We start from the raw sequence: 20,018 nt of genomic DNA, 5'->3' as shown, positions 1-20,018 counted from the left end.
ATGAACATTTTGCACCGTGTTTTATGTCCCTGGATATGTTCCAGTATCTCCTAATTAATCGTCTATGGAAACTTGAATAGAATTTGTATCCTACTTGTGTGAAAATTATGTAAATTTTAATGCTGTTGAATTGGTTCAGGTCTACTGCATCCTTCTACTTTTCTGTATATCCATTCTATTCATTTTTGAGAATTTGATGTTGAAACTCCAATTAAAAATCTTAGTCTACTTAAAAAATAATTGTAATACATAGTGGTGGTGGTGGTTCAGTCACTGCCGTGTCTGACTCTTTGCGACCCCATAGACTGCCAGGCTCCTCTGTCCACGGGATTCTCCACGCAAGAAGGCTAGAGTGGGTTGCCATTTCCTTCTCCAAATATATCACGGAGCTATGTGTAACTTTGTTCTGTATTCTCCAAGTCTCCTGTAAATGTGTTATCATATTTTCATAATTTAAAAAAGTAGAGAAAAAGATCAGAGCCATAACATTAGCATCTGAAATCCCCATTATAAGGCTTTACTCCAGAAGAGAGCCGGTACACTCTCCACCCTGAGGGAGTCAGTCAGGACTGGCGCTAGACTTAGAAGCACAGCTCAGACTTGCTGAAGAAGTCTGAAGGGGACTTCATTGGCTGAGCTACCCGACCCACTGACTGCGTAGGTCTGGGGGTTGGAGGCTTCAGGCAGGGAGAGCTCTATCTCTACTTGCTTCATCCTCCAGCCTCACCCACCCCTGCCCCAGCCCCCCAGAGAGGCAGAGTGGCCACCAGTGACTATAGACGCTCCTCCCAACAGATTAGTGGCCCTGCTGGAAGAGCACGCACTCTGCTCGTCCCAGCCGAGACCCCAAAGCCCCCTCCAGAGGCTTGAACACGGGCTCATGGGCCAGGCCTGGCTCACGTGCCTGCCTGGGAACCCGAATCTGGGCTGGGGGTGAGAGTGAGGGGACTCTCCAGAGAAAAGTCACTGGATACTGGGTGGAAAAAAAAAACAACAAAATGTGGCCTCACCAGCCCCGGTCACCCACCTTCTACCACCTTCCACGGGCTGAAAGATCTTAACGCTGCAAAGGAAAAAAGAAAGACGATGGTCTGTACAGAAGTGGTTGAACAGTATCTCTGTGTAGCACAGACCTATAGAGAAAAAAAAAAACTAAGAAGAAAAACACTACTATGCTAGCCTCTGAAATCACCACCTTTTTTTCATTAATTATTTTCTTTTTGCTTATTTTTAAACTTTCCCATCTGGCATGTTTTTATGACTTCTAAAATAAATCATAAATGCTGGAAACCAAAGGAGAAAGCTAAAATTCCCCAGACAGAGGGGCTCTTCCCTGCTCCCCTCTCGGTGTGTGTCCTACACTTCCCTGCCCACCCCCAGACCTTAACCCCCACCCGCCCAGCAGGGCACACGCCCTCAGTCTCTCTCGCCCTTTCTCCCGCAGGCAGCTTCGAGGCCAGCTCAGCCTCCTGGTCATGGCACGGCTGCTAAAACAGCAAGAGAGGCTCCCTCTCTGGCAGGAGAAGGCCCAGGTAAGTGTTTGCCTCAGCATCCTCTGGGGGCTGGGGGATCCCGGCCAGCCCCTCCTGCCACTTTTCCTGAAGGTTGGGAGCCTCAGGCCAGGGGAATTCAAGGTGGGTTTGCCTTTTCTGTTCACATCCTTGCATCTAACAGTCACTTTCTGCACGCCTACTCTGTGCCAGCCACTGAGGATAAAGCAATGAGTTGGGAGCAGGTATTGCTTTTTTTTAGAGCTGTGGTAAAATATACATAACATAAAATTTACTATTTTAACTTCTTTTTACTACCTCAATTTGTGTGTGTATGTCAGTTACTCAGTCGTGTCCAGCTCTTTGTGTCCCATGGGCTGCAGCCCTGCCCAACTCCTCCGTCCATGGAATTTTCCAGGCAAGGATACTGGAGTGGGTTGCCATTCTCTTCTTCAGAAGATCTTCCTGACCCAGGGATCGAACCCAGGTCTCCTGCACTGCAGGCAGATTCTTTAACCGCCGGGGCCACCAAGGAATATTTATTCGTTTGGCTGCACTGGGCCTTAGGTGCGGATGCTGGATCTTTTTTTTTTCCTCCAAACTTTAAACTTTTTATTTTGTATTGGGGTGTAGCCGATTAACAATGTTGCGGTAGTTTCAGGTGAAGAGCAGAGGGACTCAGCCATAAATATAGATGTTCCCATCCTCCCCCGAAGCCCCCTCCCATCCAGGTTACCACATAACATTAAGCAGAGTTCCACGTGCTATACAGTGGGTCCTTACTGGTTATCCATTTTAAATATAGCACTGTGTACAAATTCACCCGTAACTCCCTAACTGTCCCTTCCCCCCAGCAACTGTATGCAGCATGTTTAATCACAGCATGCAGGATCTAGTTCCCTGACCAGGGATTGAACCCAGGCCCTCTGCCTTGGGAGCTTGGAATCTTAGCCACTTAGCACCAGGGAAGTCCCCATCTTAGCAGTTTTAAGTGTAGAGCTCTAACCATTCTGAAGGACCACTGTCCATCTCCCAAACAGAAACTCTGCACCTGCTGACCTCTGACTCCCATTCCCTCCTCCCCAGCCCCGGCGTCTGTGACATTTTATAGGAGGAAGAACAACAAAGGTGGAAATGAATATGGCTGTGAAGACTGCCTGCTCTCAGCGGCCCTTCTGCCCCATGTCAGGCATGCTGGGCGCTGTAGGGGAGGAAGGGTCTTCTTTTCTCTTCCCTCTTCTCTCCAGAAAGCTCTGATTGCAACCTCTTTGCAGCTCAGAGAGCAGTAGTTTAGGGGCCCTAGAGGCAGCGTGGGTGACAACCAGCCCAGGATGTGTGGTGGGGGAGCCCTGGGGGGGACTTGAGAATGCTCTTACCTGCCTCCAACCCCCGTAGTCTCCTTGGAACCCATAAGACTTGCTGGGGACAGCTGAGCCGTCTAACTCCACCGCATGAGCCAGGCGAGGCGGTCCCAGGGAAAGGCTGAGTCTATAGTCACTGGAGGTGCACAAGGCAAGGCAGCATCACCCCTTGGCCAGAGTGCCGAGAGAATGTTCTGGACCCTCCTGGGGTGGGGTGGCCAGAGAGACCACAGTCACAGTGCAGAAGTTCAGAAAGGTGACCGGTTGGGTGGACTCATCCGCGTGGGCCCTGGCTTTGTCCCGGCTGCCCCCTCTGCCCTTCTCGCTTTTCCCCCAAGACTTAGAAGCGTGGCAGGAGCTTCTGGTCACTCCAGGCCCAGCTGAAGTGTCACCTCCTCCAGGAAGTCTTTCCTGACCACCCAGCCCAAAGTGCCCTGGCATCAGCACCCTGTTTGAAAGTGCTCATGGTGCTCAGCAGGCTTCCCTGGTAGCTCAGCTGGTAAAGGATTTGCCTGCAGGAGACCTGGGTTCGTTCCCTGGGTTGGGAAGATCCCCTGGAGGAGGGAATGGCAAGCCACTCCAGTGTTCTTGCCTGGAGAATCGCATGGACAGAGGAGCCTGGTGAGCTACAGTCCATGGGGCCGCAGAGAACCGGACACGACTGAGCGACTAAGCGCACAGCACATGATGCTCACCTCCTGAGTCTTTTAAAATGTGTTCAGGGTCTATGTTACACACAGAGACACACGCAGACACACACACATCCAACAGCAGCTCCCTGAGTGCAAGGACCAAATGGTTTGTGCTCACTCTTGCCTGTCAGCTCCTAGCACAGTACCTGGCACACACAGGACCTCAGCACACACTCGTGGGCTGAGGGAACCCAGGGCTGAGTTCCAGGGTGTTCAAGGGATGGTTTCCCAGGCAGAGAGCTTGGGAAGGGCAGTGAGGAGCTGAGGAGTGGCCTTCACACAGGGCCTGATGCCAGAGCCTCTGCGAGAAAGGACGGAGGGACCAGACAGGGGCAGGGCAGGCAGAGATGCGGTGGGGATGAGACCAGTGGTCCCAGGAGGCCCCGGGGGACGGGGGCAGCCTAGGAGACAGGCATTGCAGGGCAGCCTCTGAACTCTCCAGAGAAGCGACAGCAGGTGCGAGGCCAGAGTGTCGAGATCCGAAAAGGCAGGACCGGCTGCAGGTGGTGGGTGGGAGTAGCCACCTTCTGGCAGTACTTGGCAGCAACCAGGAAAGCAGGCTGGCTAGAGCATCAGGGCCAGGTCAAGGCTTAGGGTTTTGTTTTGATTTGTTTTTTGGCTGGAGCTTGTGCAGGGGAGAGTGTGGGGAGCGTGATGAAGGCCGGAGAGGGTGAGGAGAGTGGTGTGGGGAGCACTGGGGGTCTGGGCCTGGAGGGGACCCACAGGGGAGGCAGGTGAGCAGGGCTGGGGAGGGCGGGAGGCATGCCTCCCCCAGGGAGAGCTGGCCTGGGCGCTCCCAGCCTGTCTGGCCAGGCCCAGCCCTGCCCCTGTGGGTCCCAGCTCCAAGGCTGTCCTGCCACACCAGTCACCCACCTGCCCGCATGCCCACCGTGCACTCATGAAACCTCAGTGGTGCACCTCCCGTGAGCAGGCTCCGCACCTGGAGACGACCTCAAAGGAGAGGCTTTGAGCGAGCCAGGCTGAGGACACAATGACTAATTCTGGCCCAGGCAGCCAAGTGGCTTCCAGAGACGTCCTGAACCAGGTCTTGAAGGACGAGTCAGTGCTTGTGCAGAGGAGCAGAGACCATCAGCAGGCGGGCAGTGCAGCGCGTGCAGACCCACGCCAGACGGAAGGGGAGGACGGCCCGGCTGGGCTCTGCCTCAGCCGCCCGTCCCGTGCGCTTCCCCGCCTGTCCTCCCTGCAAGCCCAGGGCTGCTGCACGGCCTCCTCCCAGGCCTCCACGCTGCAAGCGCGCCCCTTTCCAGTCGGGCCTGTCAGACGGTTCCTGAGGAGACACGCCTTCAAAGGGGCACCTCGAGCCCAGAGCCACCCACGTCCCGCCCACATGCCCCCTTTCCCCACTTCTCCTCGAAGCCCTGGCTGCCAGGTCTGCCCCGGCCCTCCTCACAGGCCAGCCTGGCCGCCCTCTGCACACGGCTTTGTGCCCAGGGCACCTCTTCCTTTCCACCCATCACATCCCAACCAGAGTGGTGGCTCTAGCATGCCCCGGAGCGCAGCTGAGCCCCGTGCCCGCACAAGACTCGCCTCTCGCAGCAGCCCCAGGCGGTCAGGGCTGGCTCTCTTGCCCCGTTTTGCTGTTGTTCAGTCGCTCAGTCACGTCCCACTCTTGGCAGCCCCATGGACTGAGGCACACCAGGCTTCCCTGTCTTTCACCGTCTACTGGACTTCATTCAGATTCATGTCCATTGAGTCAGTGATGCCATCCACATTTACAGATAGGGAAACGGAGGCAGGTACAACTAGGAAATTTCTCAGGGTCACGAGGTGAGAGAACCGTGGAGCTAGGATGGAAAACCCAGGTGCCCTGACTCCAGAGTCTGTGCCGTCTCTGCTTGCCCTCCCTGCTCGGCTCCCATTGCGGGGACAGCCTGAACCATACCTGCTGCTTCATGCCGATGTGCCCAGCGGGTGCCTTGAACTTTGGTCCCGGACGGCAGACAGGAGGACAAGGGCCAGCGCTCCCACCTCCTTCATCCGTGTATACAGGCTTGATTTTTGCTGTTGCTGTTTAGTCGCTAAGTCATGTCTGACTCTCTTGTGACCTCCATGGACTGTAGCCCTCCAGGCTGCTCTGTCCATGGGATTTCCCAGGCAAGAATACTGGAGCGGGTTGCCATTTCCTCCTCCAAGGGATCTTCCCAACCCAGGGATCGAATCTCTATCTTACTTGCTAGATAAACCTTAGCAGTTGATTCACCAAGAAGGGCAGTTCAAGGGGTGAGAACTGGCTCACCAGAGGAGAGGGTCTGGGCTGAGTGCCCAGGCAGGGGCTTTCAGGGCATTGCTGGGCCGGAGGAGCCCCAGTGCCTGGATGGGTTGCGTTTCTGTCTGAGGCTGCAGCCTAAGGCCCCAGGAGCAGAAGCAGGTGCTGGAGAACTGAATCTGAGGGACAGGACTTCAGTAGGTGGTCGGAATGCACCAACCCCAAGGCTTGCGTCTTCCAGGAGAGTCTTAAGATCAAACTGCTTCTTTCTTGTTCCTGCGAATCCTGAGAATATCCCAGAAACAGCAGGGTTTGGACCCCAGGCACCCCTGTGCTCCAGACACAGCTCAGGGCGTGGAAGACACAGCCCTGAACAGAGCTCAGTCCCTCCCTCCTAGAACTCAGCGGGAGACAGACACAGGCACCAAGAGAGAAGCAAATCTTTGGCATTTCAGATGGTGCTAAGTGCTGTGGAGAAAAATAAAGCCCGATAAAGAGGAGAAGGGAGGGGAAGGGAGTGTTGGGAGAAGACGCTACTTCATAGTAGTGAGCAGAGAAGGGGACGTCTGAGCACAGACCTGAAGAAGCCACACAGGTTTCTCGGGGGAGGCACATTCCAGGCAGAGCGAACAGCATGTGTAAAGGCACTGGGGCAGAAAAAAGCCTCTTAGGTTAGAGAGAAAGCAAGGCCAGTGTGGCTGGAGCAGAGGGCTGAGAGTGCAGTGAGAGGCGGTGAGGCCAGAGGGGTGAGTGGGGACTCAGGAGAGAGCTTGACTTCCATGCCAAAGTGGAGCGTCGCTGGAAGTTATTGATAACAGGAGAGACATAGCTTGATTCATAAAAATCTTTCACAATTACTCTGGCTGCTGCATTGAGACTAGACTGTTAGGGGTGGGGTGTATGCGTGCTGAGCCACTTCAGTCATGTCCAACTCAGTGTCACTCCATGGACTGCAGCCTGCCAGGCTCCTCTGTCCATGGGATTCTCCAGGCAAGAATACTGGAGTGGGTTGCCATGCTCTCTTCCAGGGGATCTTCCAGACCCAGGGATGGAACCTGCATCTCTTTTGTCTCTTGAATTGGCAGGTGGGTTCTTTACCACTAGCGCCTCTAGGGTAGGGTAGAAGAAGACAGTTGCAGTAATCCTGGTAAGAGCTGTGGCGATGTGGCCTGGGGAGATGGTGACGGAGGTGGTGAGCAGTGGTGAGGTTCTTGGTGCGTTTCCCAAGTACAGCCAGCGGGAAGTAGAATGTAAGAGAAAGGAGACGTGGAGGGCTCCAGAACCTCTGCTGGCAGGATGGAGAAGCCCTTTACAAAGACAGGCGAGACACAGGCAGAACAGGTTTGGAGAGAAATCGGGAGTTTCTTCCTTATCCCAGGCCACCTCTTGGAACACCATAAGTCTCTAAGCCATGCCTTCTAGTCTGGAGCTTGGAAAATATAGGCTTCAGATGACTGAAATCAAGGGGGACAAAGAGTTGCATCTACTACGGAAAGATCAGCTGCAGACCTGACCTGCTCTTCATTTGTTCATTCATTTAGCAAATAGGTATTAAGCATATACAGTAGCCCCTGCGGTCCACGGGAGATACAGTTCAAGCTGCTTGTGGGCGCCTGACTGAGCCAGGTCATAGTTGCAGCATGCAAACTCTAACTTGTGGCATATGGGATCTAGTTCCCTGACCTGGGATCGAACCCCATGCCCCTTGCATTGAGAACCCCGTCTTAGCCACTGGACCCCTAGGGAAGTCCCACAAATTGTTTATTTCTGGAATTTTCCATTTAACATTTTCAGATCTTGGTTGACCACGGGTATCTGAAACCATGGAGACTGAAACTGGATAAGGGGGTACAGCTGTGCCAGGCGCCATTGCTATATGAGGCTCTGGGAAGACTGCAGGGACCACCCCTGCCCTCATGGAGCTGACATCCTAGTAGGGACAGGCGAGCAGATAATAATAAACATAGCAAACAAGTAAATGCCGTCAGATATCAGAAGGTGCTAGTTCAGTTCAGCCCCTCGGTCGTGTCTGACTCTGCAACCCCATGGACTGCAGCACAGGAGGCTTCCCTGTCCATTACCAACTCCCACAGCTTACTCAAACTCATGTCCATTGAGTCTGTGGTGCCATCCAACCATCGCATCCTCTGTCATCCCCTTCTGCTCCCACCTTCAGTCTTTCCCAGCATCAAGGTCTTTTCAAATGAGTCAGTTTTTGGTATCAGGTGGTTCAAAGTATTGGAGTTTCAGCTTCACATCAGTCCTTCCGATGAATATTCAGGACTGATTTCCTTTAGGATAGACTGGTTGGACCTCCTTGCTGTCCAAGGGACTCTCAAGAGTCTTCTCCAACACCACAGTTCAAAAGCATCGATTCTTCGGTGCTCAGCTTTCTTTATAGTCCAACTTTCACACCTGTACATGACTACTGGAAAAACCATAGCTTTGACTAGATGGATCTTTGTTGGCAAAGTAATGTCTCTGCTTTTTAATATGCTGTCTAGGTTGGTCATCGGAGAAGGCAATGGCAACCCACTCCAGTGGGTTGCCTAGCAAATCCCATGGATGGAGGAGCCTGGTAGGCTGCAGTCCATGGGGTCGCTAGCAGTCAGACACGACTGAATGACTTCACTTTCACTTTTCAGTTTCATGCATTGGAGAAGGAAATGGCAACCCACTCCAGTGTTCTTGCCTAGAGAATCCCAGGGACGGGGGAGCCGGGTGGGCTGCCGTCTCTGGGGTCACACAGAGTCGGACATGACTGAAGCGACTTAGCAGCAACAGCAGCAGCAGCAGGTTGGTCATAACTTTTCTTCCAAGGAGCAAGCATCTTTTAATTTCATGGCTGCAGTCACCATCTGCAGTGATTTTGGAGCCCCCCAAAATAAAGTCTGACACTGTTTCCATTGTTTCCCCATCTATTTGCCATGATGTTAGTTTTCTGAAAGTTGAGCTTCAAGCCAACTTTTTCACTCTCCTCTTTCACTTTCATCAAGAGGCTCTTTAGTTCTTCTTCACTTTCTGCCTTAAGGCTGGGGTCATCTGCATATCTGAGGTTATTGATATTTCTCCCGGCAGTCTTGATTCCAGCTTGTGCTTCATCCAGTCCAGCATTTCTGATGATGTATTCTGCATATAAGTTAAATAAGCAGGGTGACATTACAAAGCCTTGACGTACTCCTTTCCCAATTTAGAACCAGTCCGTTGTTCCATGTCCAGTTCTAACTGTTGCTTCTTGACCTGCATACAGGTTTCTCAGGAGGCAGAATTCCCATCTGGAATTCTGGAGGTCTGGTATTCCCATCTCTTTCAGAATTTTCCACAGTTTAGTGTGATCCACACAGTCATAGGCTTTGGCATAGTCAATAAAGCAGAAATAGATGTTTTTCTGGAACTCTCTCACTTTTTCGATGATCCAACGGATGTTGGCAATTTGATCTCTGATTCCTCTGCCTTTTCTAAATCTGGCTTGAACATCTGGAAGTTCACGGTTCACATACTGCTGAAGCCTGGCTTGAAGAATTTTGAGCATTACATTGCTAGCATGTGAAATGAGTGCAACTGTGCGGTAGTTTGAGCATTCTTTGACATTGCCTTTCTTTGGGATTGGAATGAAAACTGACCTTTTCCAGTCCTGTGGCCACTGCTGAGTTTTCCAAATTTGCTGGCATATTGAGTGCAGCGCTTTCAAAGCATCATCTTTTAGGATTTGAAACAGCTCACCTGGAATTCCATCACCTCCACTGGCTTTGTAGTGATGCTTCCTAAGGCCCACTTGACTTCACACTCCAGGATGTCTGGCTCTAGGTGAGTGATCACACCATCATGATTATTTGAGTCATGAAGATCTTTTTTGTATAGTTCTGTGTATTCTTGCCATCTCTCCTTAATATCTTCTGCTTCTGCTGCTGCTGCCAAGTCGCTTCAGTCATGTCCGACTCTGTGCGACCCCAGAGACAGCAGCCCACCAGGCTCCCCTGTCCCTGGGATTCTCCAGGCAAGAACACTGGAGTGGGTTGCCATTGCCTTCTCCCCTGCTTGTGTTAGGTCCATACCATTTCTGTCCTTTATCGAGCCCATCTTCGCATGAAATGTTCCCTCAGTGTCTCTAATTTTCTTGAAGAGATCTCTAGTCTTTCCCATTTGATTGTTTTCCTCTATTTCTTTGGATTGATGACTGAGGAAGGCTTTCTTATCTCTCCTTGCTGTTCTTTGGAACTCTGCATTCAAATGGGTATATCTTTCCTTTTCTCCATTGCCTTTCTTTTCACAGCTATTTGTAAGACCTCCTCAGACAGCCATTTTGCCTTTTTGCATTTCTTTTCCCGGGGATGGTCTTGATCACTGCCTCCTGTCCAGTGTCAGAAGGTGCTAACTGCTTGGAAAACAAAAGTCATGCCCAGAAGGGGATTAGCGAGTGCAGGTGCTGTGGGCCCGCAGGATAGATGGGAGGGGGAGGCGGCAGAAGGCTGGAAGAAGGTGGGGGCAGCCATGCAGTGTCGAGTCAGAAGGTCCAGGTGGGGCACAGGCTCCAGGGAACAGTAGGGGCACCTTGGGCCTTGAGGATTTTTGCAGAAACTAGTTCCTGTGGCCTTAGCTTCTGATAAGTGAATATTGAAACTTTTGCAGCTCATAAAGGTCAGGTATCAACAGACATATGAATACGTCTCTGGTCAATAATGTGTTTAGCTCCTGGTCTTCTCCACTGAGTAACAGAAGCAGCTGCCGGGGTCTGAGCACAGGAGTGACCGCTGTGTGGACAGTGGCCTGGCTGGGAATGGTCTGCCGCCTCTGGCCAGACGAACCACCGAGGCCAGTGGAGGCCTGCCTTTTTGGGTGATAGTTTGCTTCTTGCCCGGGGACGTCTGTCCTGAAGGGCTGACTGTTGGCAGAGACAGCTCCCAGCAGTAGGGGTGGAGCAGGGATACGTGCTGGTCAGAGCCTGGCCCTGCTGGGGACCCGTGCGGCCCAAATAAGTCCTCATCCCAGAGAAGGGTGTGTCTGCTGGAGAGGGAATGGCTGGGGCTGCCAGAGCTTGGAACAAAAGAGAATAAGCAATCAGAAGGCAGCAGCTTGCCACGCCGAGCAGAGCGAGGCTGTTTTCCTGGAGTGAGAGGAAAAACGTGGGAGCAGCCAGCCCGCTGCCCTGTGGGCCCCTGCCTGCCCCCGCCCCTGCCCAGGGTCCGGGCTGGGGCGGAGCTGCCCGCCGGAGGGCTGCTTCTGGGGCTGTGGGCTGCTGAGCTCGCCCTGTGCGTGCAGAGCTGTGAGCCCGGAGCAGGCAGGACTGTTGTGGAAACTATCCGCAGACTTGGAAGGCCCGAGCAAGGCAGCGCAGCCCCGGTTTTGGTGAGAATCCAGATGGTGCCTGTCTTCGCCCAGAACCTCCCCACTCTGTCTCCCTGCTGCCCGCTCTCCCTTTCTGCAGGGATCAGACGCTCAGCCAAGAAGCCCTGGCCGCCTTCCAGCAGCCAAGGGCCCCGGGCCTGACTCCTAGCCCTCACCCAGCCCAGCTGCTCCTGTGACTGGCCGAGGTGCTGAGCAGGTGTCTGCGGCTGAGCTGGGGAGGAAGCCAGGTGTGCCGGGCAGGGCTGTGATGGGCGGGAGCTGGCCCAGGGCTTAGCCCTCGCCCTTTGGGCCAGCCTACACCTGCTACATCTGAAGAGATGGTGCCTTCGTGAACCTCCCTGGCCCCGCACCTTCGTTCTGGGTCCTCCCTCCCCAGGGCTATAGGCAGCCTCAGAGGGGCCCAAGACTTAGAGCCTGCCTGCCTTCTGGAGCCCCAGCCTTCAGTCAGCCCTGGAGCAGCTGGTGTCCTTGCTGGGGCCCAGTCGAGACTGCCGAGACCAGGCGCAAGGGCTGGGCAGGAAGGGTGGCCTGCTGCAGACCCCTGACTTACGAGGCCGCGTGTGCCCACATTCACAGAGGGTGGGGGGTTTAGGTGCAGGCCAGGGCGGCTAGCAGGCCCAGTGTCATGATAACCAGAGGGCACCGTGTGGACCTCCTGGGGAATCCCATTCCAACAAAACAGCTGCGTGCGGACATTGTTGAGACCATCAGAGAAACCCGAGCATGGGTGTGGGGTCGTGTAAGGAATGTTTGTTAGTTGTATTGGGCAAGAGAAAAATGTGATTACTTTACAAGGGGAAAAACATCCTTATCCTTTTCTGTTAGAAGATCTTTGTGGGTAAAACGATCTGAGGTTTAGATTTGCTTTTAAATTCTCTGGAAGGAAAGAGATTGGAGGGGTTGGGGGGGATGTGATGGATGCAGTCATCATTCACATTCAGACGTGGGCTTGGGGGCAGTTCTCACCTCTCTTCTTTCAAGAGCATTGAAAATCCCTGCGGTGGTGTTGTTCAGTTTCTAGGTCATGTCTTAGCGACCCCATGGACTGCAACACGCCAGGCCTCCCTGTCCATCACCAACTCCCAGAGCTCACTCAGACTCATGTCTATCGAGTTGGTGATGCCGTCCAACCACCTCATCCTCCGTCGTCCCCTTCTCTTGCCTTCAGTCTTTGCCAGCATCAAGGTCTTTTCCAGTCAGTCAGCTCTTTGCATCAGGAGGCCAAAGTATTAATGCTTCAGCACTAGTCTTTCCAATGAATACTGAGTTGATTCCCGTAGGATTGACAACCCCCATAGTAACCAGTGGGCTTGAGCAGCAGCAGCTCAGAGTTGGGTAGGTCTTGTCAAGACCCTCTTTCTGGTCTTGCTTCTTCTAAACCCTGAGTGTCTGCTCAGTCCCAGGATGTGGATTAAAGCACGTAAGTCCTTGTTCACTTGTCTAAAGCAGCAGTCCCCAACCCTTTTGGCACCAGGAACCAGTTTTGTGGAAGACAGTTTTTCCATGGACTGGTTGGATTGTCGGGGGGGTGGTTGGGGATGACTTGAATGTGTCACGTTTATTATGCACTTTATTTCTATTATTCTTACATCAGCGCCACCTCGGATCATCAGACATTAGATCCCAGAGGTTGGGCCCCCTGGTCTCAAGGATGCTCGCCCTGTGCCAGGCCCTGTGAGCACGTGAGCCTCCTCCCCCAGGAAGAATGGGGGAGCTAGTCTCCACTCCACAGCTGGGGACAGGCTCCAAGAGGCCACACGGCTCCCAAGGGAGAGGAGCCAACGGGCTGGCTCCAGAGCCAGCCGGAGTATCCCAGCCACGCATCCCCGAAGCGCCCCAAGCACTCGTGAGTGACGGCCCCCTTTCTCCTCCCCAGCTGTCCTCGCTCTGCCAGCTCCTGAGCCTCATGAGGCCGTCATCCCTGAGGCAGTACCTGAGCCCTGAGACCGTGATGCCTGGCCAGGAGCAACAGCCAAAAGCCAGTGCCCAGCTCGACCACAAGGTGAGCACCCAGCCCCTGCCCACCTTCACCAGGGTGCCACCCCAGGGATGGCAGGGCTGTCCACACGGCACAGCCTCGGGGGCTTAAGGCTGCCATTCCCAAAACCCCTGCCGCACAGGACCACGCCCAGCCAGCTGCTCCTGCCCACCTCTGCAGAGCCTGTGCCTGGCGCCCCTCACAGAGGTGGTGCGCTGTGGGCACAGGCACGCAGGCTTGTGGGTTTCGCTGTGTCCTTTGCAGCCTGGCATGGCTTTGCTGGAGAAGACACAGGGACTGGACTGCTGGTGAGGGGAGTGGGGTGGAAAGGAGTGCCGCAGACGAGCAGCACAGGGGATGCTCCCACGCACGAGGCCACCTGTCTCCGGCGATCAGAGCCGGGCCTAGCTCCCTGTTGCTGTTCCCTGTGGCCCTCACTAAGGCCGAGTCCTAAGCTTTCCCAGTTCTTCCGGAGCGCCTTCCCAGACCTCACTCGGCTTGCCTGAAAGTCACGCTTGGAGGGAGTCAGGAGCAACGAGGAGCCCCAGAGCCTGCAGGTGGTGGGGCTTGGAATTGTCAGGCCCGTGGCCTCTGGGCTGAATGTCAAGCCGGGGTGGCTGTGTAGGGCCTTCAGGCTGGGATCCCCAAGCTGGGCTCCCTCAGTGAGCGCCCCCACCCCTCCATCCCTGGGGAGTGGGGGATGAAGGGTGCAGATAGACATCTTCTAATTTTGGAAGGTGGTTAATTCCAAAAGCTCTCCTGGAGGTTGGATGTTAACGATCAGGAGGCCAGCCTTTGGGCACATTCTGCAAATCAGATAAGTGAATTAATTACCTAATGAACACAAATGAACTATTAAGAAGATGTGATCACCCCCAGGTGTACACTTCTCTCCTGGAACACGGAGGGAAGGTTCTCAGCTGAGCCTGACGTGAGCATACTTCTGAGGCTGCTGCCTCCCAGGAGAGCCTGTCTTCTTCCCGGTCCCTTTTCCCCGAATCTGGAGCCTGTTACGGAGACTGAGTTTGGCTGTTCAGGGATGAGGGGTGCAGGGTCGAGAACACAGGTGGGGTCAGCCCTTGGGGATGGGACGTCTGAGCAGAACACAAGCGGGCAGGCCCCAGGCCTGGGCTAGAGAAAGGGAAAAAGTGACAGAAAGAAACGAAGGTTGAGAAAGAAGAGTGGAGGCTTGTGTCTGGTCTGGCCAAGGCACCTTGGGGCCACCCCTGGGCCTCACCTGCCTCGCAGAGGTGGTGTCATTGCCTGGCCAGAGGGTACCATGTGGCTCACTGCATTCCAGAGCGCATCTGGTAGGAGACGTCCCTTCAAAAGCCCAGGAAGAGAGGGGAGTAGCGGGCTCAGGGTATCCTTTTATACTTGAGGATTGTTTTCATGCATGTAATCCTGGCGGCTCAGACGGTAAACCATCTGTCTGCAGTGAAGGAGACCTGGGTTCAACCCCTGGGTCAGGAAGATCCCCTGGAGAAGGGAACAGCTACCCACTCCAGTATTCTTGCCTGGAGAATCCCATGGACAGTAGAGCTTGGCGGGCTACAGTCCATGGGTCGCAGAATGTTAGACAGGACTGAGCATCTAACACACTCACATGTGAAGGGTGCTGTGGAGTGTCCCCTTGGTTGGCTGCCATATTGAAAATGACCATGTGGCTGGGAAACACGGGGGGCAGGCATGTCTCTGCCAGGTGCCCCACACGTGTAGGGTGTGCTGGTCTAGGGAGGCCAAGGCGGCTCTCGCATGCCTCTGTTGTAGCTCGAGCCCGTGGGATTGATCCTGGCCCAAGAGGTGGGGAGCCTACACCAGAGGAGGGGCAGGGCTGGGGGGGGACACGGGGGTCTGCACAGCAATGTGAAGCGTCCTGTTTCCCTGGGCCGGGGACTGTTCTGACTGGGAGGGGCTAGGTGGGGCAGGTGACTGGACTCCCGCCGCCCAGCCCCACTCCCCACTCAGCTGACTGACTCCTCATTAGGCCCCAGCGTGTTTCATCTTCAAAGGTGATCAGGCTGCTCACCAGCCAAAAGAAGCAGTGGCGTCATCCGCCCTGTTTTACAGGGAGTAGTGGTCGGGGCTCGCTGAGCTTTTATCCGCAGAGCTCAAAGTCTCTGCCTTCTTTCTCCCTGGGGTGCAGAGGGGAAACTAAGGCCAGAGTGAGGCTGGCCCAAGGCAACCCAGCCTGGAGAAAAGGGGGGCAGGCCCTTCCCAGCGCTGGGCCGCATCCCCTGGGCTCCCACTCCCTCCTGTCTAGGAGATTTCCTGCCCAAGACTGCTGGGTCACAGCCCTTCTCCAGCGCTGCAGATAAACACTTGTGCCAGCCCCCATCCCACCTCCCCCATCCTGTCTCTGCCTGAGGCCTTGGCCCAGCTCCTGCTTCCCCTGGGAAGCTCCTTCCCAAGAGGCTGGGTGCTCAGATGCCCATGGCATGACTCTCTCTCCTCTCTGATTCCCTGGCTTTGCAGTTGTCCTTTGACTTGTCTGTTTCCCCAGCTAGACTGTGGGCACAGCTGCTGTGCCAGCATCGCCTGCTGTGTTTGGCACTAGATGATGGAATGAGTGAAGAAGTGAATGAAGGCAGTTGTCAGTCTCCCTGTCTGAGCTCTCTTCTTCTACCCCCTCTGGGCCTCCCACCCCTCCGCTGGAAAGCACCCTCCCTCTGCATGCCCTCCACCCTCAGACCAGCCTTTACCCGCAGGCCCCCTTGTCTTCTCATGTCCTCATTTCATTAAGGCTACAAGGGTTGATGGCCTGGGCTTCTTCTGTGGGAGGCCCTTGACTTCATAAGTGCCACCAGCTTATGAGAAAACCAATCACAGCCATTGTTTGTAATTATAAGCTAGTAAGATTCCTGCCCAGGGCTTCCCAGGTGGTTCAGTGGGTAAAGAACCCACCTGGCAATGCAGGAGACACAGGAGACACGAGTTTGATCCCTGGGTCGGGTAGCCATGGAATAAAACCTGGCAGCCCACTCCAGTATTCTTGCCTGGAGAATCCCAGGGACAGAGGAGCCAGGCGGGCTGCTCTCCACAGGGTCACAACGAATTGGACACGACTGAGCGACTTGGCATGATTAAGTGTTGTGATCCTTTCAGATGCGCAGCAGAGCAGCTCACCCATCCACACACACCTATCCACTCTCCCCCATCCAGGCCACCACGTAACATTGAGCAGAGTGCCCTGTGCTGTGCAGTAGGCCCTTGTTGGTTGTCTGTTTTAAATATGGCAGTGTGTACATGTCCATCCCTAAGTACCCCTCCCCACATCCTTCCCCACCGGCAGCCGTAAGTTCGCTGAGTCTGTGAGTCTGACTCTGTTTTGTAAGTTCATTTGCATCATCTCTCTGTAGATTCCACATATAAGTGATGTCATACGATATTTAAAGTGCTTTTGGATAAAGAAGTTGCTCAGCCCCTGGGTGCTTTTAGGCGGGGGGCGCTGGGCTTGCCTGGTTTGAGAAGGCGGGGTCTCCCAGAGAAGGATCGTTGAGGTCAAAGTGCTGCTCTGGGCCCTGCATGGGCCGGGGCCCTGCGTGTCTGCGAGGTGGGAGAGGGTGTCCCAGTGCTGGTGTGTGCTCTGGAGTTGGCCTCCAGGTGCTTCCCTCTGGTCCAGGGGCACCAATTCAACAAGCGGCCTCCATGTGTCTGAGGCTGTCCTTTCAGCTCCTGTGCAGACAGACTTCCCGTAACTGGACTCTGAGCAACCAGCTCAGCCGCACAGCTCGGAAGCAAGGGTTTCCTGGGGGCTTTCTGTTTTCTTGTAGCTGACGTGTGTAAACCAAATTTGGCCAGACTGACTGACTCACTTTTATCCAGATGACGACGCTCTGGTCTTGTTAAACCTCCGCTACGTGTGATGTTCCCATTGATGGCACTCCCCTGCCCTTTCTGGCTTCTCTCCAGGGCTGTCTTCTGCATCGATGCTACCGTGAAGGAATGTGGGGTTCTGTTTTCCCCCTAGGGATTCAGAAAGTCTGTAGAACTGAGAGGGCTTCCCAGGCGGCACTGGTGGTAAAGAACCCGCCTGCCAGCGCAGGAGAAGCCAGAGCCGCAGGTTCGATCCCTGAAGGAGGGCGTGGCAGCCCACTCCAGTACTCTTGCCTGAGAATCCCATGGACAGAGGAGCCTGGTGGGCTGCAGCCCATAGGGTTGTACAGTTGGACGCAAGTGAGGTGACTTAGCACACACAGCACGTGGAACCAGGATCCTTATGGTGGGGTGGAGGTTTACCCCTCGGTTTGGTTAAACTTGGAGGTTTCCAGGAAGTTAACTATCTCTCGTTGTGTAGAAAGAAAACCAAAGGCCATGGAGCCAGGTGTCCCAGGGTTGGGGCTGCATGGAGGCGCCAGGAGCCAGTCCCGTCTCCTCTTCTGCCTCCAGGCTGCGTCCTCCTCATGGTCTGACAGTGTCCTCACAGGACAGACCACCTAGGACCCACTGGAGGCTCTGCCTCTGTGATGGTCCCTGTCCCCCAGGGCCCAGCTGCAAGAAGCCACCCCACCCAAACTGAGCCTGGCAGTTGCAGGCAGCCCCCGTCAGGGTCCTCACTGGGCACGGGCCCTTCAGTCCGTGTCTGGGCTCACGAGGCTTAGGGACGGCTTGTTTATAGGAGAAGTGCGTTCATGGAGAGGTGACGGGGCGGGCTGTGCTCTGAGCGTGGGTAATGCTCTGGGGTGGACCCCACCCCACTGCATGGGTGCCTTTGAACTCACTGCTGGGGTTTCTGCACCTCTGAGTATCTCTGCACATCTTCTGCAAAGGGCACGGGCCTGCCACGGATGCGTGTGCACGTATGTCTTGTGTGTGCGCATGTGCATGTGTGTGTGTCCTGGGATCTCCTATATGTATATCTTCATGGTGTGCCCAGGTGTTAATGGAGTTGACAGACAAGTTATACCACTTTTGCTCCTGCGCTGGCCTGTCCCTGTGTCAGGTGACCCTGCCAAGAACAGCCTTAAGTGACTGGGGTGTGGTTGGGGAGTTTGGAGAGAGGAAGGGAGGGTGCCGCTGCCCTCCGGCTCTCCAAGCCGCCTCTGCACCCTGCACTCTCCCGCAGGCAGTGAGCACCAGCAGGGGCACGTGGGCTCCCTCAGGCTTGGCTGGGGCACAGGCATCAAGCCCTGTGTCGCCCAGAAGGACAGGTGGAGGGGAAGCCCTCCCTTCCCTCCACTGTCTGTCTCTCCCTGCACTTCCTGCCCCGTGCCCTGCACCACAGGCAGAGCCGTGCCCGCAGGGCTGGGGACCTTGACCTTGGTCAGGCCAAGAGGAGGCAGCTTGGGAAGAACTGGCTGGTTTTGAAGAATGGGCAGTGGCTATTCTGGATTCCTGAATCCCTCCCCTGGCTAGTCTGTTGTGGGTTCCTCCTCACTTTCTCCCAGATGAGGAACATCTGACATCTTTGAAATAAACTTCGAAGAGGTGGCTTCCGGGCAGCTGACCCTAAGGGGAGGCCCGTGCCCCGGCCCCACGTCACAGCCACCTGGGCAGCTGCAGGCCTCTTCAGAGCAGGTACCTCTGAGCATCTGAAGGCACATGGGGCCAGGGCTGAGACCAGCTTTGAATTCCAGCTCCCAGGAATCCTGGCTTCTTTGCAAGTGTGTGAGCAGGGCTTCAAGTGATGTTATTGAGTGGGGAGGAGAGGCGTGGATTCTGCAGGCAGCTGTTGCCAAGCCCAGCCAGCTGGCCTCCTCGGCAGCTTCTGGGCCTGCTGTCTGCCCTGCCCCACCCTGGGCTCAGTTCTCCTGAGGACCCTTCAAGGGTCCCTCCTTGGCCTCAGTCCTCATCCCAGGCGGGTGACTCATGGGCTTCTGACCTAACAGCCCACTTCCATCTGCTCCTCCTTCAAGTCCTCCTGGACAACTCTGTGATCGTCTTCCTCCTATTCTTTCTCAGGAAAAAGTGAGCCTGAGCGCCTGTCACATCACATTCAAACCCTGCTATCCACGGGCTTTGTCAGCTCACCCTACTCCACCCATGCAGTTCTTCTCCTGTGAATCAAACCGCCCCGCTTGATTCCGAGCGATGGGTGCCTTTGCCCGAAACCTGCCGTTCTTTGGCCGTTGTCTTTGCTCCTGCTGGTCCTCCTTCCTGGTGATGCCTGGCCCGTCTCTTCTGTCCTTGGTGATCATTGCAGTCTGTTTATTCAGCCCTTGCCGTCCACCCATTTCTTCACACGCCTGAACAGAGTTGCCTTTGAGGGCAGGGGCTAGGGTCTGATGCGCTCACTGAAACGCCTGCCTTGAGCAGGTACAGTCTGGTGAGGAACCCTTCCCCATCTCTGTATACCCAGCCCCACCCACCAGTCTTGAGAATGCCAGTGGAGGGGAGCAGTGCTGGCTTGCAGGGTCTTAGTTCCCTAACCAAGGATCAAACCCAGGGCCTGGCAATGAGAGCACAAGGTCCTAACCACTGGACCGCCAGGGAGTTCAGCGTGTGGCTTCTAAGAACCATGTCTAAGCAACTTAGGCTCCACTCACACCACCATACACCTGGTGGGGGGGCCAGGGTCCCCCACTGGCTGTGCTCGGTTGGGAGGAGCCTGGCAGACCACAGCCCTCTCTGCTGCTCTCCTGCTCCCCACCTTTCCTGTCCCTTCTCACCCTGTGCCAGGACCCTGTAGTGACACAAACATGTCCCAAAAGGTCTGGGACAGCTCATCGGGCTTAACTGGGCCAGAGCCGAGCAGTGTCCCCAGCCTCGGTGCTGCTCTCTGCCTCTCTCGCCTCCGCCCTCTGGTGCCTTCCCAGGCAGCTTTGCTGCTGCCCCTGAGACATTCCAAGGCTTATATCCTTCCCGCCGCAACCCTTGTTTCTGTCCGGTCACCAAGTCGCATCCAGCTCTTCGCGACCCCATGGACTGTAGCACACCAGGCTTCCCTGTTCCTCACCATTTCCTGGAGTTTGCCCAAATTCATGT

General features: G+C 55.0%; 1 protein-coding gene across 1 annotated transcript in view; it reads left to right on the top strand.

The window, feature by feature from the left end:
* The window catches only part of FAM178B (family with sequence similarity 178 member B), a 96,315-nt gene that overhangs the window by 64,533 nt on the left and 11,764 nt on the right, over positions 1-20,018 (top strand). The window contains exons 12-13 of the mRNA XM_052649535.1: positions 1,445-1,532; positions 12,993-13,118. Of these exons, the coding sequence (XP_052505495.1) occupies positions 1,445-1,532; positions 12,993-13,118 (214 nt within the window). The remainder of the gene's footprint in view (positions 1-1,444; positions 1,533-12,992; positions 13,119-20,018) is intronic.

The sequence above is a fragment of the Budorcas taxicolor genome, chromosome 11 (genome assembly GCF_023091745.1).
Source record: "Budorcas taxicolor isolate Tak-1 chromosome 11, Takin1.1, whole genome shotgun sequence".
Classification (NCBI taxonomy): domain Eukaryota; kingdom Metazoa; phylum Chordata; class Mammalia; order Artiodactyla; family Bovidae; genus Budorcas; species Budorcas taxicolor.
The sequence above is the reverse complement of the archived record's forward strand: the minus strand, read 5'-3'. Positions and strand labels throughout refer to the sequence as shown.